At 39.1% G+C, this 16,246-nt stretch overlaps 1 protein-coding gene across 10 annotated transcripts in view; it reads left to right on the plus strand.

The window, feature by feature from the left end:
* Positions 1-265: 265 nt before the first annotated feature.
* Positions 266-16,246, plus strand: part of PHKA1 (phosphorylase kinase regulatory subunit alpha 1) — a 179,971-nt gene continuing 163,990 nt past the window's right edge. For 6 of the 10 annotated variants that reach the window (XR_013374803.1, XM_077888627.1, XM_077888629.1 and 3 more), the window contains exons 1-4: positions 267-749; positions 1,525-1,683; positions 8,526-8,573; positions 10,407-10,575. Coding sequence is in view for 7 of the 10 variants with exons in the window: in XM_077888627.1 (XP_077744753.1) it covers positions 672-749; positions 1,525-1,683; positions 8,526-8,573; positions 10,407-10,575 (454 nt within the window). In the remaining 3 variants the exon portion in view is untranslated. Of the gene's footprint in view, positions 750-1,524; positions 1,684-8,525; positions 8,574-10,406; positions 10,576-16,246 lie in introns of all 10 variants that reach the window. The other 4 variants (XR_013374805.1, XR_013374806.1, XM_077888633.1 and 1 more) reach the window with 1 other exon arrangement.

The following is a 16,246-nucleotide window of genomic DNA, read 5'->3' on the forward strand; positions in this document are numbered from 1 at the left end:
TAGGTTTCTAAAACTAGGCCGACGGAAGAAATGGCCTCCTCAACATCCTGGGTGCACAGCAAGAATGGAAAACTTCAAAAGTCGTTTGGAGGTGTTTCGAAAGTAAACCTCTGGAAGCATATTGCCTACTGTGAAACATTCTCGGCCGCAGAGTGGGCGGGGGTGCTGGGGGTCCGCGCTTGCGGGGCGAGCGAGGCTAATCCCTAGGTCGCAGCGCACAGCTGCCAGGACCCGCGGCGCCCGCCCCGCCTCGTGCTCGCGTCTCCCGCAAGGTGGAGGCGGCGCTGCCTCCGGTGACCATTGCCGGCAGCTGCGCGGGAGCCTCTGGCCGGCAGCGGTGGCCGTGGCCGTGAATTCAGCGGGGGATGCAAGATCCTGGCTTGGAGGCTGGACGGGAGTAAGGGTGGCAGAGAGCAGCCCCGAGGGAGCTAAGCGGGACCGCTGACCGCGGGAGTCCCAAGCACTTGCTTTCGTGCGGTGGGCTCCAGAGGCCGCTATCGCGTGGACTGCTAGCGCTCCAGGCCTGAGCAGTGGGAGGGCTCTTCCGGGGCCTAGCACTCGGGCTTCCCACCGCGGGGGCGGAGCTGCATTGGAGCCTCCTAACTTGGAGGACCTCAAGCGCCTCTGGCGCACAGGCTGTTTCTCTCTGAGGGGATTGGAAACGTGGCGTGATGAGGAGCCGGAGTAACTCTGGTGTCCGACTGGATGGCTACGCCCGGCTTGTACATCAGACCATCCTGTGCCATCAAGTAAGTGGAGGGGTGTTCCCCTGTAATCTTCTAGGATGTGCAGTGTGATAGCCTAGATGGAGACCGCTGGGTGAAACATTCCCCCCGCCCCGCTCCGTGTGTGTATGTGTGTGTGTGTGTAGCAGGTTCTCCCACACATCCCTAGCTGGGGAAGCCATGGAAGACCCTGAAAAAAAGATAGGTGTTGGGCTGAGAACAGAACTAGGGTCAAGCACCGTTAGCTTGAGCCCTGAGCCTTGGCTTCCATGCCTGCCCCTCCCCCATCTGCTAAGCCACCAGCAGGGCTCCAGGGGGCACAGTTGAAATACGCGTTGAAGCTTGTTTGTTGACAACCCCCTCCTCTGCCCCAGGTTTGGGCGTCATCTTCCTGTCCTCCATCCAGAGAAGAGAAGTAGGGGAACATTTAGCTATCTTAAGACTAGACTAATGTGAAGATTTGAAGTAACTTGTATATACTGTTAATTATATATTTTTTCCTACTCCTTTAATGCTAGTCTTCCATTGATAGTTTATTCTTTCTAACTGGAAAGCTAAAATACTGCCTTTCTTATAACGATACTGACATTTCAGACTCGGCAAGGCTTCAGCTAGCTTTTTCTCTTTATTCAAGATAGCATTTGCTTGCACTTGGTCAGAAGAGGAGGTTATAAAACTCAGGAGTAGTGAAGTAGAAGAAAGACCAAAGTCCCTAAGTAACCCATTTGATAGGTTTGGTCTCCTCATATTATTAACACCGTATGGTTACCTGCCTGTCCTGTTTTTCTTGGTCTTGCAGAATCCAGTAACTGGATTGCTTCCAGCCAGCTATGATCAGAAAGATGCCTGGGTCCGAGATAATGTGTATAGTATCTTGGCTGTGTGGGGTTTGGGCCTGGCCTATCGGAAGAATGCTGACCGGGATGAGGATAAGGCAAAGGCCTATGAACTGGAGCAGGTATTCAGAATAAATATACAAAGAGATCTGGAGCTGTGTGTGCTAGTGGGTGTGGGAGGGGGGTTTGGAGAGTAGGGATTAAAGTAAACATAGCCCCCAGGAGCTAAAAGAACTGTATTTTGCCTTTCTCCCTCCCTCTTCACTTTCTTGAAATTACATTCCAAAAAGCTTTCCTGTATTGTACTGAATTTTTTTTGGTGTAGTGGAAACTTGAAACTTGCTGATTCAGGCAGAGAGGGCACAGTCTGTTCTGTTATAGTGGAAAAGCCTATCCTAGGATCTTTGCTGAAATTTATAATCCTCTAAGTAAAGGTATTTTGCAGCCTCAAGCATATTTATTCACATCGAGAAGAATGTTTGGGGACAGGTATTTATGATTTTACTTCATTTTTAAAAATGATACGTGATATTTGTCTGAGGATAATGGACACAAATTAGCAGACCTTCACAACTAGACACAAGTAAAGAATTTATTTGTTGATTTTTATACCTGTGACCACCATTTCAGAGCCTGTCCTCCTCCCTTAGCAAAATAAGGCCAGAGTTAGCAGATGCCTCTAAGCCAACTTTTAAGGCCCTTCACCTTTATAGAAAGTAGCATCCTTTATAGAACTATTTAGACAGAAAATGCTGCATTCTCTTGAATGACCCAGAAAATTATATTCTGGGCTATGTAGGTCTCAATGCTGTCACACTCTGTTTCGTAAGGTAAGTGTGAATTCTTTTCCATTGGTGGAGAAGATTCTACACCAGCCATTTGCTCAAGTCTTATCCTTCAGACTTAGGCAATCTGAGCTCTAGTCTTCATCTATAAATCAGAATATTGAGATTTGGTTATTTTTAAGGGTATCAACATATTGCGAGTTTCAGGCCTTGGCAATAGGGAAGTTTCACCATGTCCTCTGCAACAGCAGGTATTTGTTTGTTCCTTCAAGCCATTATTGAGAGGGACTTAGGCCCATCAGAAAAAAATGGCCACTCACACACACAAAAAAAAAAACTGTTGGAATTTTTGCTCCAGCTCAGGAAGTACAGATCAATATTTTTACGACTTATAAAAATAATACATAACCATTGTAAGAATTTAGAAAAAATGGAGGAGTATTTTAAAAATTCAGTAACCCTACTCCTCCTTCCACCCATGAAATCTTACATCCTACTGTAATATTTTGCTATTTTGATCTTAGTATTTTGTTTGTTTAGCTAGAGATATTAATATCAGTGAAACAATACCCATGATTTGATACCTAGTACAAGTTGACCAATTTTTTTCAATACTATTAGAAGAAATCTTTTGTCTCCTTGATGACTAATCATTCTGCAAAGTTAACATCTTTCCTTCTATGATCCAGGAAGAAAGAATTTTACAGAGGAAGGGGAAAAATTAAGGAAACATTGAATTACTTTAAAATTTTAATGTTTCATTAATTAGTTTTTAACATAGCCCAAAAATATTTTTCCTACTATTTCAGTAATAACTTCAAAATATCTCAAAAACATTATGGCAGTAGGAAACATCTTCAAAATAGAAACATTTCCCTGGGAATCCTAAAATTTCTATGGACTTTCATTGTGAATTAAAATAGATTTTATTATCAGGTCTCATTAATTTTCTTTCTCTGAACCGACTCAGTTAATTCAGACCAGGGATCAGAAAACCATCTCTATAAAGGGCCAGATAGGAAATATTTTTGGCATTGCGGGTCACATGTGATCTCTGCCCAACTACTCAGCTCTTCGGTTATTGCACAAAAGCAGCCAGAGATTTATTTACAAAACACATGGTGAGCTAGATTTGTCCCTAATCTACATGAGTGGTTCTAAACTCTGGCTGTACAGTGAAACCATTTGGGAAGCTTTTAAGAAATACCCTTACTGGACCCCACCCTAAACAATTTAGATAAATCTCTGGAAGTGAAGCCTTTAATATTTTTAAAAGGCATTAATATTTTTTAAAAAGTACTGATTCTAAAGTGCAGCTAAGGATAATAAGCACTGATTTATGGCTAATAAATGAGTATATATTAAATTCAGAAAATCCATACATTAAATTCCCACCTACTGTCAACTCTCCGTTACTGTGTGGATTTTCCCAAACCACTGATGGTTAATCATTTTTACCCTTCCTTCCAACTCTCACTTTGGTTTCTAAGAAACAATGTCAGAGAACTAAAGAGAATTAGGAGACAAGGGTTTAGGTGGCTATTCGATCTTAGATTGAGAATATAACTATATGAAAACATGTATGTTTTCACAAATGCCCTTTGCTCTTAGTCACATAGACATACACCCATAAAAATAAATAGGCACACAAATAAACACAGCTCTTTGGATGCGTGAAGTTCTGCTTCTCCCTTAGTTTTGTTCTCTTTGTATAGTCTCTTATCTTTTCTTAGGAGTTTAACTATTACCTTTGTAAGAATGACTTCCAAAACCCCATCTTACCTCTGATCTCACTTCTTATTTTCATTGTCTTCTGTTCCATTGCACCTTCATATCCTATGGCTCCTCAAGCTCAGGATGTCTGAAACCCCATGTTCCCTATTAAAAACAAACAAAAGAGACTACCAAAAAGAGCAACTCAGCATACATCCTTTATTCTCTTATTGGTATCCTTGTTTTACCTTATTCACGTGGGCAACATTATTTAGGAATTTCCTATAGTCTATTCCATGGAACATTAGGTCAACTAAGTTTGGGGATATGTTAAACAGTGGGTTTCTTTACTCCATTATTCCTCAGAACCTTTGATGTACTAATGTGCATTTCAAATCTAAGATAAGGTTGGGTTTTACAAACTTTCCAGAATTTTTTGGACTAACTAGTGTTCTATAAATCAGTGTTTGTGGGGCACCTAGGTGACTCAGTCAGTTAAGCATCTGCCTTTGGCTCAGGTAATGACCCCAGAGTCCCGGGATTGAGCCCACATCTGGCTCCCTGCCCAGCAGGGAGTCTTCTTCCCCCTCTGCCCCTCACCCTGCTTGTGCTGTCTTTCTCACTCTTTCTCCCACAAATAAATAAATAAAATCTTTTTTTAAAAAGTGTTTGAAAAGTGCTGCCGTGTGGGGGATTTTTTACTTGTCCGTTTTGCCTTTTGATACATGCAGACCAATGTCTGTTGATTCTTATAATTTTTCTTGAATTCATCTCCTCATTTCTATTCCCTTCTGCCTCAACCACAGTCTAGACTTTGATCACTTGACACCGTTGTGAAAATTTTAATTCTATCATTTGCATTCTCAGCAATTTGTGGCTCTCCTTTCCCTACAAGTAAATCCAGATGTTTTAGATTGATAGGCAGGACTCTCTAGGGGTTGGTCCTAGCCTGCTTTTTCAGTATTATATCATTCTGGTGCCCTGCATTGTCGCCCCTGGTTCCAACCATGTTGGTGTCTTCAGTGTTCCTCTAACAATCCTGTAATAAAAATATCTGACATTTGTGTAAATACTGTTTATTTTACTACATATTTCCCCATAATTACTAGTATTTTATTCTCATAACACCCTGTGATTTAGGTATTATCTTCCTTAATTTACAAGTGAAGGGATTGAACCTTGGAGATGAAAGTGGAATTTGGTGGTGCCATGAATACAACCTGGATATTATGACTGCAGATTAAGTCTTTTTGAATTTTTCTCCATAGAATCATGGACATTTTCACCTCCAGATCTTTTTACAAGTTGTTTCTTCCACCCACAATGCCTGTTCCCTTCCAATCTGAACTAATAACTCCCCTTTCAAAGCCCAGCACCAGTCCCACTTTTTCTGTGACTTCTGTCCTCATAAGACTACCACTCAATTGTACAGTGACCACTTCTTTCTCGGAACTACTTTCTTGGAACTTCTAGATCACTTGTGATCTGAAACACTCAACATGTTCACTTTTCCATGTAGCAGACTTTGTGTAATTATTATGTGGCAGGCCCTGTACTAGATATAAAAAACAAAATGGGACAAAATGTTTATATTTAGCTTTCATTTTATTTTTAAAATTTTTAATTTATAGAAAAGTTATAAGAATAGTAAAATGACCATATTTACATATACTCTTTATCTAGATTCACTAAATTATTAACATTTTGTCATATTTGCATCCTCCCTCTCTCAAAATGTACACACACACACACACACACACAGTTTTTTTGATAAGCGATTTGGGAGTTCTTGCAAACATGGAATGGACATTTTTAAAAATAAAGCCTTCTTGAGGTGCCTGGGTGGCTCAGTCCGTTAAATGACTAACTCTTGATTAAGGATCATCAGGTCATGATCTCAGGGTCATGAGATAAAGCCCCACCTTGGGCTCTGTGCTGAGCATGGCTCTCCCTCTGGCCCTCCCCTGCTCCACGCCCCCCCCCCCTAAAAAAATAGTAATAATGAAGTCTGCTTAGTCTGTTGACTTAAGGTTTTATTTCTTAACCTGGTCTCTATCCCTTTTTCTTAAGGAGTTGATAGTCTAATGGGGGAAACAGATACATAAGCAAATAGTTAAACACTACATTAGGATAGATACTATAGGTACTATATCTATAGGAGATAAGTACAGTACAAAGTTCTGTGGGACACAGAGGCAGAAATATCTTTACCTTGAACAAAGCAAGGAAGGATGCACAGAGGAAATGGATTTTAAAGGATAACTAGGAGTTGTTAGGTAGACTATGTTTATAGTTTAGGGGTTTTTTTTTTAATTTTGTGTTCTGTCTCCCTTATTTTTATGTTCCACAAAGTCTGATAGACTGTTTTGTATATTTTAGATGCCCAACAAACATTTGATTGTACATATACCTGGAGAGAGAGATTAATACTTACATAGATATGTTTGTATATAGTTATGTATCCTTATATGTCAGTTTACAAATATATAAATTCATATCCTCAAAAAGCATAGGTGAGAAGAGGGTGTCACTTGATGTGGTTAGAAGTCCTAGCATATTAATGAACATATATAATTAATGCTGACTAGAGCACTGAAACCGAAAATGGCCACTTTGGGGGAACACAAAGTACAGATAGCTTCCTTCATTCCTGCATCCCCATGCTTTCTATTAATTTTATCTTGACTTGTAAGCTAGAACTTGAGAACAGACATGGCTGACAGTGGCCATTCCAGGAGGACAAAAGTGGAATCAGGAATTCCCCACTGGGTCCATGATTCTCACATTTGCTGTTTAGGTTAACAGGGCACCTGGGTGACTCAGTCGGTTAAGCATCCAATTCTTGATTTCACCTTGGGTCATGATCTCAGGGTCGAGTTGTGAGATCGAGCCCCTGTCAGGCTCTATGCTGGGCATGGAGCCTGCTTCAGATTCTCTCTCTTCCTCTGCTTCTACCCCTCCCTGCTCTTGTGTGTATGCACACACACTGTCTCTCTCAAAAAAAGAAAAGAAAGAAAAGAAAAAAAGAAAATGTAGATGGCAGCAGCAGGGCTTGATGGTAAAGAAAGTTAAAAAAAAATGTGATAGAAACCTGTAAAGTATGTGGTAACATATAGAAGATAGTTCAGAATTGAATCAAGTTCCCCACAGAGGAGGCTGTGTTAAATGGTTTCTCTAACAGGGTACATTAAAAGGATGGTCTCTTTCATTAGGGTCAAAGTAGTGTTAGAGATTTTCTTATGGGATTGCAGTCAATTTCATTATTTATAATAAATGCTTCATGCTTTAAAAGGTGACGAGATCATATACTGCTTGCTTGTTCTCTCGTGCGCAGGCACACTCACTTGCTCTCTAGCACACGCACATTCTTCCCTCCCATATATATTTACTTATATATTTATATATTTCTTCCCTTGATTTGTAAGGAGAAGGCACCATTTGTAGACAGAAATTACTTAAGAAAGGGAACTCTCCCAAGGAAACACTTTTTTTTCTCAAAAAAAGACTACATAAGGAGTTGGAGTATAATTTAATAGACACTTATTCTTATCATGCCTATTGCTTATAGTCCCACTTCAGTGTTTTGAAGGGATAACAGAGTGATCTGGCTCCCAAATAGATTAGTTTTCAGAGGTGTCCTGAAGTCACCTCTGAGCTAGCACCTCTGATGCTATGTTTTTCCAAAACATATTGCCTACCCATGCCACTGTTGATGGCCCTTCTAGTGTCATGTCCTATAACTAGTATAGCATATTATTACTATACTATTTATAATTAAATATATTATTATTACTGTGTTATAGTATGCCAACTAGTATAGCATATAATTAGTGGTCAGAATTTTGGAATGTGATTGGAAAACTAAGTGCTTTAGAAATTGCCAAGCCCTTGTAAGAGAAAGAGTGGTAACTTGAGACTGAAGAATGACTGTAGCTCTTTTTTTTCATGGAAAAGAAGTTGAGTTGTGCTAACAATTCCCATTTACACTTCTGAATTGAAGTGCATTAATTCTTTAAGGAAAATGTACAGATAAATATATCTGTGAACTCCTGAAGAGAAGTCTTGGCTACTTTAGAAGAAAAAAAAATAATGATATTGACTTCTCTAGGCCATAAGATCTATTATAGAATATCCCCATAGCTTTAGGACTTTTGAGCTGACTTGCCTCTTTTCTCCAGGCAGAATGTCCTCTAACAGGATGGTTGGCTTGGTTTTACATAAGCCTGTTAGAGCTTGGAGTTGTTTTTGTTTTTGTTTTGACTTGAAGAAAGCACCAACTGAGCTTTTGATTCCACTTTTAGCTGCAATTTAGCTCTTCTGTGTACCTATAAAGTAAATGCCATGTAAATAGGAACCCAGGATAGAGTTACTTGTTTTGAAAAGGTCATGTACCAACTGCAGTTGCTGAGTAAGTGTTCTGCATTTAGGGATGTTTATAACAGTCTTGTTTCCATTTCTTTCTGCAGAGTGTAGTGAAGCTGATGAGGAGCCTGCTGCACTGCATGATCAGACAGGTATGGTATTGTTAACAGCTCCCTCGCTAATAAAAGCACATTGTAATAGTGTCTCTATCCTTTAGTAAATGTTTACAGCTTATATTTTTTCAATTTCACAAATAGTAGACAATGATTTCAGAAAATTTGTGGAATGGAGGAGGGAAATGTTACTCATGATCTCACCACCCAGTTACCACTGGCATGTTTCCTTCCAGTCTTTCCACCCCCCTCTATAAATGACTTTTTAAAATACTTCATCGTTACTGTACATGTAATTTTGTACATTGACTAAAGATGATACACGCCTATAAGCCCTCATATGATACCCTTGGGACCAAATAAATTTTAGAATTCAGACTTTTTCAGATTGTTTTAGTACAGTGCAAATACTGTATATTATACCTTCAACAGGTCCAGAACAGCACTGTCTCATCAAAAATATTAATCTCTCCATAGGGAAACATGGAAGCATTCTCACACTAAGTGGAATTAGTAAAAACTACAAATAGCTCCACATCAATTTGAATTAAGTGTTGCCATCAAATGAATTTTGGCACAAAATTTAGAGGAATAACCTTTGTGGCAGTGTTTTGGATTTTAGGATTGGAGATTAGTGCCTAAGACTTAGATCTCCTTGCATTAATTTGCATTTTCCTGACCTTGAATGAAATTGAGCTTCCTTTCCTGTGTAGATTGAAAATTTGCATTTCCTCTATTAATTGCCTATTAGGTCCTTTTTCTATTTTTCTTTTGAGCTGTCTCTTTCTTGGCTATTTGAGGAGTTCCTGTACATTATGAATATTAATGTTTTGTCACATACACTGCAAATTTTTTTAACAGACTGTGGTTTATCTTCTGGATTTGTTTATGTTTTTGTTTTCATCCGAAAGTATTTTACTGAAAAAAAAGTGTTTTACTTTTATCCTAGGAGATCTTTACACTTGTTGCACACATTGAACCTCAACTGACTTTTTTGAGACCAAGATTATATTTTGTTAGAAGAAGCAGTCAAGGCCCAGATTAATAAAGTGACTATCCACAGGCACACAACAAGTCTAAAGTAGAAAGAAATCAACTTCAGACTTCTGAACTTCTTTATCAGTGCTCTCTCTCCTGGGGTATCTCAATGCCATCATTTCTTTTTTCCCCTTCTTTGCTCCTTTTTTTTTTGTGTTTTAGATAATTGTATTTTCTACCTTACCAAATAGGTTTAAAGCTACTAACTTCATGAACCTTATTTAAAGGTTTAATAGTTTCTATCATATATCAAATGCACATATAATCAAATCTCAATTTTAGGAATGAAGTCTCTCAGTTGTCCCTTGCCCAGTGTTTCCATTCTGACCTCTCGTTTCAGCATATGTTCATATGTTTTCTCCATTACTTCATGTATCTTCCACCCAGCTCTTTTCATTACTCCTTCAAAATAGATTCCCTTAATAATGCCCCTGATTTCCCTCAAAATTCCTACCTCTGTTTCAGGAATAAATGTATCTTTTTTATGACTCAATTGTCTCTTACTAGACTGTTAACACCCAACCACTACATCTCAGTTTATATCTACAGTGTGCCCAGTCAATCATATGAAGAGTAAAAGAGAGGTAGTGAGTAGGAAATAGCTGGCTTTAACTGGCATTATTTTATAACTAATTGCTTAAACTAAAAAAAAAAACAGCAACAGCAGACTTTCCTACTTGTGTTAGTATGGGGAAAAAGAAGTAACAGTGTATTTTAAATATTCACAATTGCCTGAAAACCAAATGCAATGGTATATGTTAGAGTATTACAAAAGTGTGGCATATGGGATGATTTTTCTACATTGCCTTCTTTTACTGTTCTTGTTTTCTTCAGGTGGATAAAGTAGAATCCTTCAAGTATAGTCAGAGTACCAAGGATAGCCTCCATGCTAAGTACAATACCAAAACCTGTGCCACTGTAGTGGGTGATGACCAGTGGGGACACCTGCAGTTGGATGCTACCTCTTTGTACCTGCTCTTCTTAGCACAAATGACTGCCTCAGGTCAGTACCAGGACAGAATTACTGGGGGCCACAGCAATGTGAAGCACTGACTCTGGTACACATGGTTTCTCCAAAGGTGTTTACCAGAAAACGACATAGCTGTTTACATTGCATAAAGATACATGGTGGAAACACAATATTTTGTAAATTATATACAAGGAAACAACTCTTTGAGGTCTAGTTAGTATTCCTTTACCCTGAAAAACAAGTCTGGGGTACTGATTAATATTTTTTGAATTGAGAACCAGGAAATCTGGAGTGGATTTTTTTTGGATGGACATTTTTATCTTTCATTAATCCTCACATACCATGAGATGGTGAGATGGGAAAGAAGGGCTAGGGTTTTCTGCTTGTTCTCATGCTATACACTGACGATCCTCTAGTATTAATATAAATTGAATTACCTACTTTATACTACTCTTTATGTATATATTATAAATAAGACATCTATCTAAAGGCAATTTAAGTTATATTAGGGGATTAATTTAAGAATTAGAATTAAAATATTTATTTTTTATTATTGAATAATATACCCTTTTCAGATGGTTTTGTTATTAGCCTTAGATGCTTTACCTGAAAAAGGACAATGTAAGAACCAACATAATTCCCTTTTATTTCTCCTAACTTGGAGAGGATAATGAGTTCTGATTACACTCAGTTTGTAAATTAAACAGGACCTTTTCCAGATCTTCCTGAGTAAGTAAATATACTCAGAATACCACAGTTTTGACACTCGAATTTATCTTCCTAGCTGGCTATAGAGCTCCAAAGTACTAAGGACATTCAGGGTAAGAAGTGTCCCGGAATATTCTTATTCTACTTTTCTTGCATCAGTAAATATCTGGTGATAAAGCCTTCCCGTTTTCCCTCTAGAATGCACAGCCCAGAAGTTGAATTACCTTTTATTAAAATTATAACATGGCTACCCACACACTCCCATCTTTTGGAGGGGAGTTTCTTTCCTAAATAAATATATTTTTAGGTTTTATGCATTTAAACAGAATGGAAGCTATAACTCCATTTCTTTTTTTAAGATTTTATTTATTTATTCATGAGACACACACACACAGAGAGAGAGAGAGAGAGGCAGAGACACAGGCAGAGGGAGAAGCAGGCTTCATGCAAGGAGCCTGATGCGGGACTCGATCCCGAGACTCCAGGATCAAGCCCTGGGCCAAAGGCAGGTGCTAAACCGCTGAGCCACTCAGGGATCCCCTATAACTCCATTTCTAATATTCTTTTAGTACCAACTCTGGAGTGTTTTTCTACAATGCAAACTGTCTAAATATTTCTGATGGTTTTCATTTTGAGTCCAGAAAGGAAGCAGAAATATACTAAAGAGGCTTGTAGGAGACATATTCATTCAACAAATATTTGTTGATTTCTGACTTAACATTTGATTTTCACCTCAATAAGCTGACTTTGATAGGTACTTGGAAAAAGTTGAATATGATTCAATCAGGCCTTTGCAGAATAAATATGAATAAGTAGAATTTCACAAGTCAGAGAAGGAAAAGGAATAGCATGGCTACAGCACAAAGTTGGAAAGATATTGGCCACCAAGGTAAGACTAGTTATCTTCTATGGCTATAGTGTAAGATAGATCTGGAAAAAATACCAAAAGATGAAGCTAGAAGGTTGGAGCTAGCTATTTAAGAGCCTGTAAATCATGCTAGGTAGTTTGGAATTTAGTCTATAGTCATTAGAGAACCACTCAAAATAAATAATCAAGAAACTTTCAGATGGTTCACTCCAGTAGCAGGAGGATGGATTGAATAGGGGAGAAAATTAAGATGGAGGACTTAGTTAAGAGGTTAGTGAAATACTTTAGGCAATAAATGATGCAGAACATATATAAGGCAGTAGCCTTGAGAATGAAAAGGATATATATGAGAGATGATCAGTAGATAACGTATGAAAGATCTTCATGGAAAATTTTCATCTTTCATGGGAACAATTCTCTGCACATTTTTGAACTTTTAAAAATCTCAACCTTGGTTAAAAGAGAGTCTTAGAAATTGACTGCCCTTCTCCCCAGCAAAATAACCATAAATTGTGAAAATAAAGTTTAAAAAAAACCATTTAGCACCAGAAATTGTCTGAAGGGCATACAGCAAGTAGAGAAACATTTATTCAAGCATATCTAAATCTTGGTAAGAACAGTGAGGGTGTGGCATTTAGACCACAGCCTCCCTCGCCCCAACACATCAGGACAGAAGCACTACTCAGCATGGATGCAGACCAGAGTATAAGGCTTACTCTTCCCCTAGTTCCCAGTTTAGGACTATGATAGATATCTCCCCAACAGTGGTTGCCAACATTTCCCATCCTCCTCACCTGTGTGTTCCAGAAGCTCTGATCTAGCCAAAAATAACTAAGAGGTCTGGAACTCTGTTCCATTCCTCAGTTCCACTCATGGAGCTTAAATCTAGGCAGAGCAGTCCAAGAATAATAGGCCTGGCCCACCTTGCTGGTAGCATGGAGGGAAAGGCAGGCCACAAGAACAGAAAAGCTCCATAGTTCTTCCCAAGAAAACTGACTTTAGTGGGAAAGTTAAAGTCTAAGGGCACTCTGAAAAACTGGAGATTTTTGTTCTAAGAAATTAAGAGGAGTCTGATAGCTCAATAAGAGCAACAAACTAAACTGTAGACTAGCTAGAAGTTTTAGCAGAGAACCAGGGACAGAGATAGTTAAAAAGAGTTATCCTAGGGTTAGAACAAGTGTCAAAGTCTGGCCTCAAAATCCTGAAATGGAGCTTGAACTTAATTGGATGAGACTGTGCAGCAGTCTGTACCTCGGGGCACTATACAATTTAATAGAGCCATCAGCTGGCAATTGGTGGAGGTTAACAGCTGAGTATGAAGACATGTAATAGATCACAGAAGACTAAACAAAAACTGTGGTCTTCCTTGGGTGACTGTATTATTCCCAAGGCTACGTCCTCTGAAGAACAGCTTCAGAAGCCACATACTGCTAGGAGCCCAATGCAGGACTTGACCCTGGGATCATGCCCTGAACCAAAGGCAGATGCTCAACCCCTGAGCCACCCAGGCGTCCCGAAAAATAGATTTCATTGAAATTGTCCAGCCAATTCACTTAAACAAATAGCAGATAAACATAAACAAGCCCCATATAGGATAATATCAATATACCTACAGAGTTTCTATAACTATGTTATCTGCAATATCTAGTGTTCAACAAAAATGTATGACACATGCAAAAAAATAGGAAAGTCTGAGACAACACAAAAAAAGCAGGTAACAGAAACTGCCTTTGAGAGGAAACATTACATTGAATTTAGAAGACAAAGACTTCAAAGCAGTTACTATAAAAATGTCCAAAAATCTAAAGGATGCCATGCTTAACAAGTTAAAGGAAAATATTATGAAAGCATTATATCAAATAGATAATATCAATAAAGAGATAAAAAATGAACCAAATGGGAATTTTGGGGTTGAAAAGTACAGTAACTTTTTTTTTCAAAATTTTATTTAAATTCTAGCTAGTTAACCTCTTGTGTAATATTGGTTTCAGGAGTAGAATTTAGTAATTCATCACTTACCTATAACACCCAGTGCTCATCATAATAAGTGCCCTCCTTAATACATATCACTCATTTAACCCATCCCCCAGGCACCTCCCCCATTAACCCTCAGTTTGTTCTCCGTTGAGTCTCTTAGATTTCCTTCCCTCTCTCTTTTTTCCCTTCCCATGTGTTCCTCTGTTTTGTTTCTTAAATTCCACATATGGGTGAAATCATATGGTATTTGTCTTTCTCTGACTGATGGATTTCACTTAGCATAATACCCTCTAGCATCATCCACGTCATTGCAAATGGGAAGATTTCATTCTTTTTGATGGCTGAGTAACATTCCTATATATGTACATATAAATACACACACACACACACCACATCTTTTTTTAAGATTTTATTTATTTATTCAAGAGAGACACAGAGAGAGAGAGAGAGAGAGAGAGAGAGGCAGAGACACAGGCAGAAGGAGAAGCAGGCTTCATGCAGGGAGCCGGATGCGGCATACGATCCTGAGACTCCAGGATCACGCCCTGGGCCGTGATCTCACCGTGATCCTGACTCCAGGATCTCACCGCTGAGCCACCCAGGCATCCCCACCACATCTTCTTTATCCACTCATCAGTCAGTGAACATTTTGGCTCTTTCCATAGTTTGCTTATTGTTAATAATGCTGCTATAGATACCAGGGTGCATATACCCCTTTCCATCTATTTTTTAATTCATTGGGTAAACACTCCCATAGTACAGTTGATGGATTATAGCATAGTTCTATTTTTAACTTTTGGAGGAACCTCCATACTGTTTTCTAGAGTGGCTGCAGCAGCCTTCATTCCCACCAGCAGTGTAAGAGGGTTCTCCCTTCACACCCTCGCCAACATCTGTTTTTCTCTGAGTTGTTAATTTTAGCCATTCTGACTGGTATGCTATGTTATCTCATTGTGGTTTTGATTTGCGTTTCTCTGATATTGAATGGTGTTGAGCATCTTTTCATGTGTCTGTTGGCCATCTGGATGTCTTCTTTAGAAAGATGTCTATTCATGTCTTCAGCCCACTTCTTAACTGGATTATTTGTTTTTGGGGCGTTGAGTTTGATAAATTCTTTATAGATTATGGATACTAATTGTTCTAAAGAGAAAATCCACAGCGCCATACTCTCATTTTCAAAGGGGAAAAACACTTTATTAATATTATAAAAATCTAATAAAAACAGAAGAAAAGGGAAATCTGCACATAGATAAGGACAATAATAAACAGAAAAGGAGAATAAGATAGAATTACATCAAATTGGGTACTTAACAACATCCAATCTCATTAGCTGAGGAACTCTCTTGGAGATAGCCAGGCTGGAGACCCAGTTGAGAGGCCTGAGCAGAGCATCCTCCCCTCAGGTGAGAGTTCCAACTGACCATCTCTGGAAGGGCTGTATTCATAGGGCAAATGATGGAGTCTGAAGTTAAACAACTGTTTGCTTATGTACAGTTTGCCTATGTTATTATGTCTTTACATATTCAAGGATCCTGGCTAGGTGTGCTTGCCTCCCCTCCCAGATTCCATTATAGGAGGAGCAGCCCAGCAAGGCAAAATTTATAGCTCTTGGTGTCCAGACCAGAAGGGCCAATTCTGATCTAGAGGCCAGCTAATGTCAACTAATCAGGCTCCCAAGGCCACATATGCAGCACAAATCTCACAAATAACATTCTTTAGCCTACCTGTATATGTGCAGGTTGGGGTGTTCAGTTATGCAGGACAAATCACAGAAACCTCTATCCATACAATACACTAACCCTTTATCAGTTAAGTCAATTTCAAATATCTTCTGCCATTCCATATGTTGTCTTTTAGTTTATTCTTAAGAGTTTCTTTATTAATTTAAGAGAGAGAGTGAGTGCGAGAGAGAACACAAGCAGGGACAGAAGGAGAGGGAGAAGTAGACAACCGTCTACTCTGAGCAGGGAGCCCAATGTGGGACGATCCCAGGACCCTGGGATCATGGCCTGAGCCAAAGGCAGATGCTTAGCTGACTAAGTCACCCAGATGCCCCTTTTGCCTTTTAGTTTTGTTGATTATTTCCTTTACTGTGCAGAAGCTTTTTATCTTGATGAGGTCCCAATACATTTTTGCTCTTGTTTCTCTTGC

Source organism: Canis aureus, chromosome X, assembly GCF_053574225.1.
Source record: "Canis aureus isolate CA01 chromosome X, VMU_Caureus_v.1.0, whole genome shotgun sequence".
In the NCBI taxonomy this organism is placed as follows: Eukaryota; Metazoa; Chordata; class Mammalia; order Carnivora; family Canidae; genus Canis; species Canis aureus.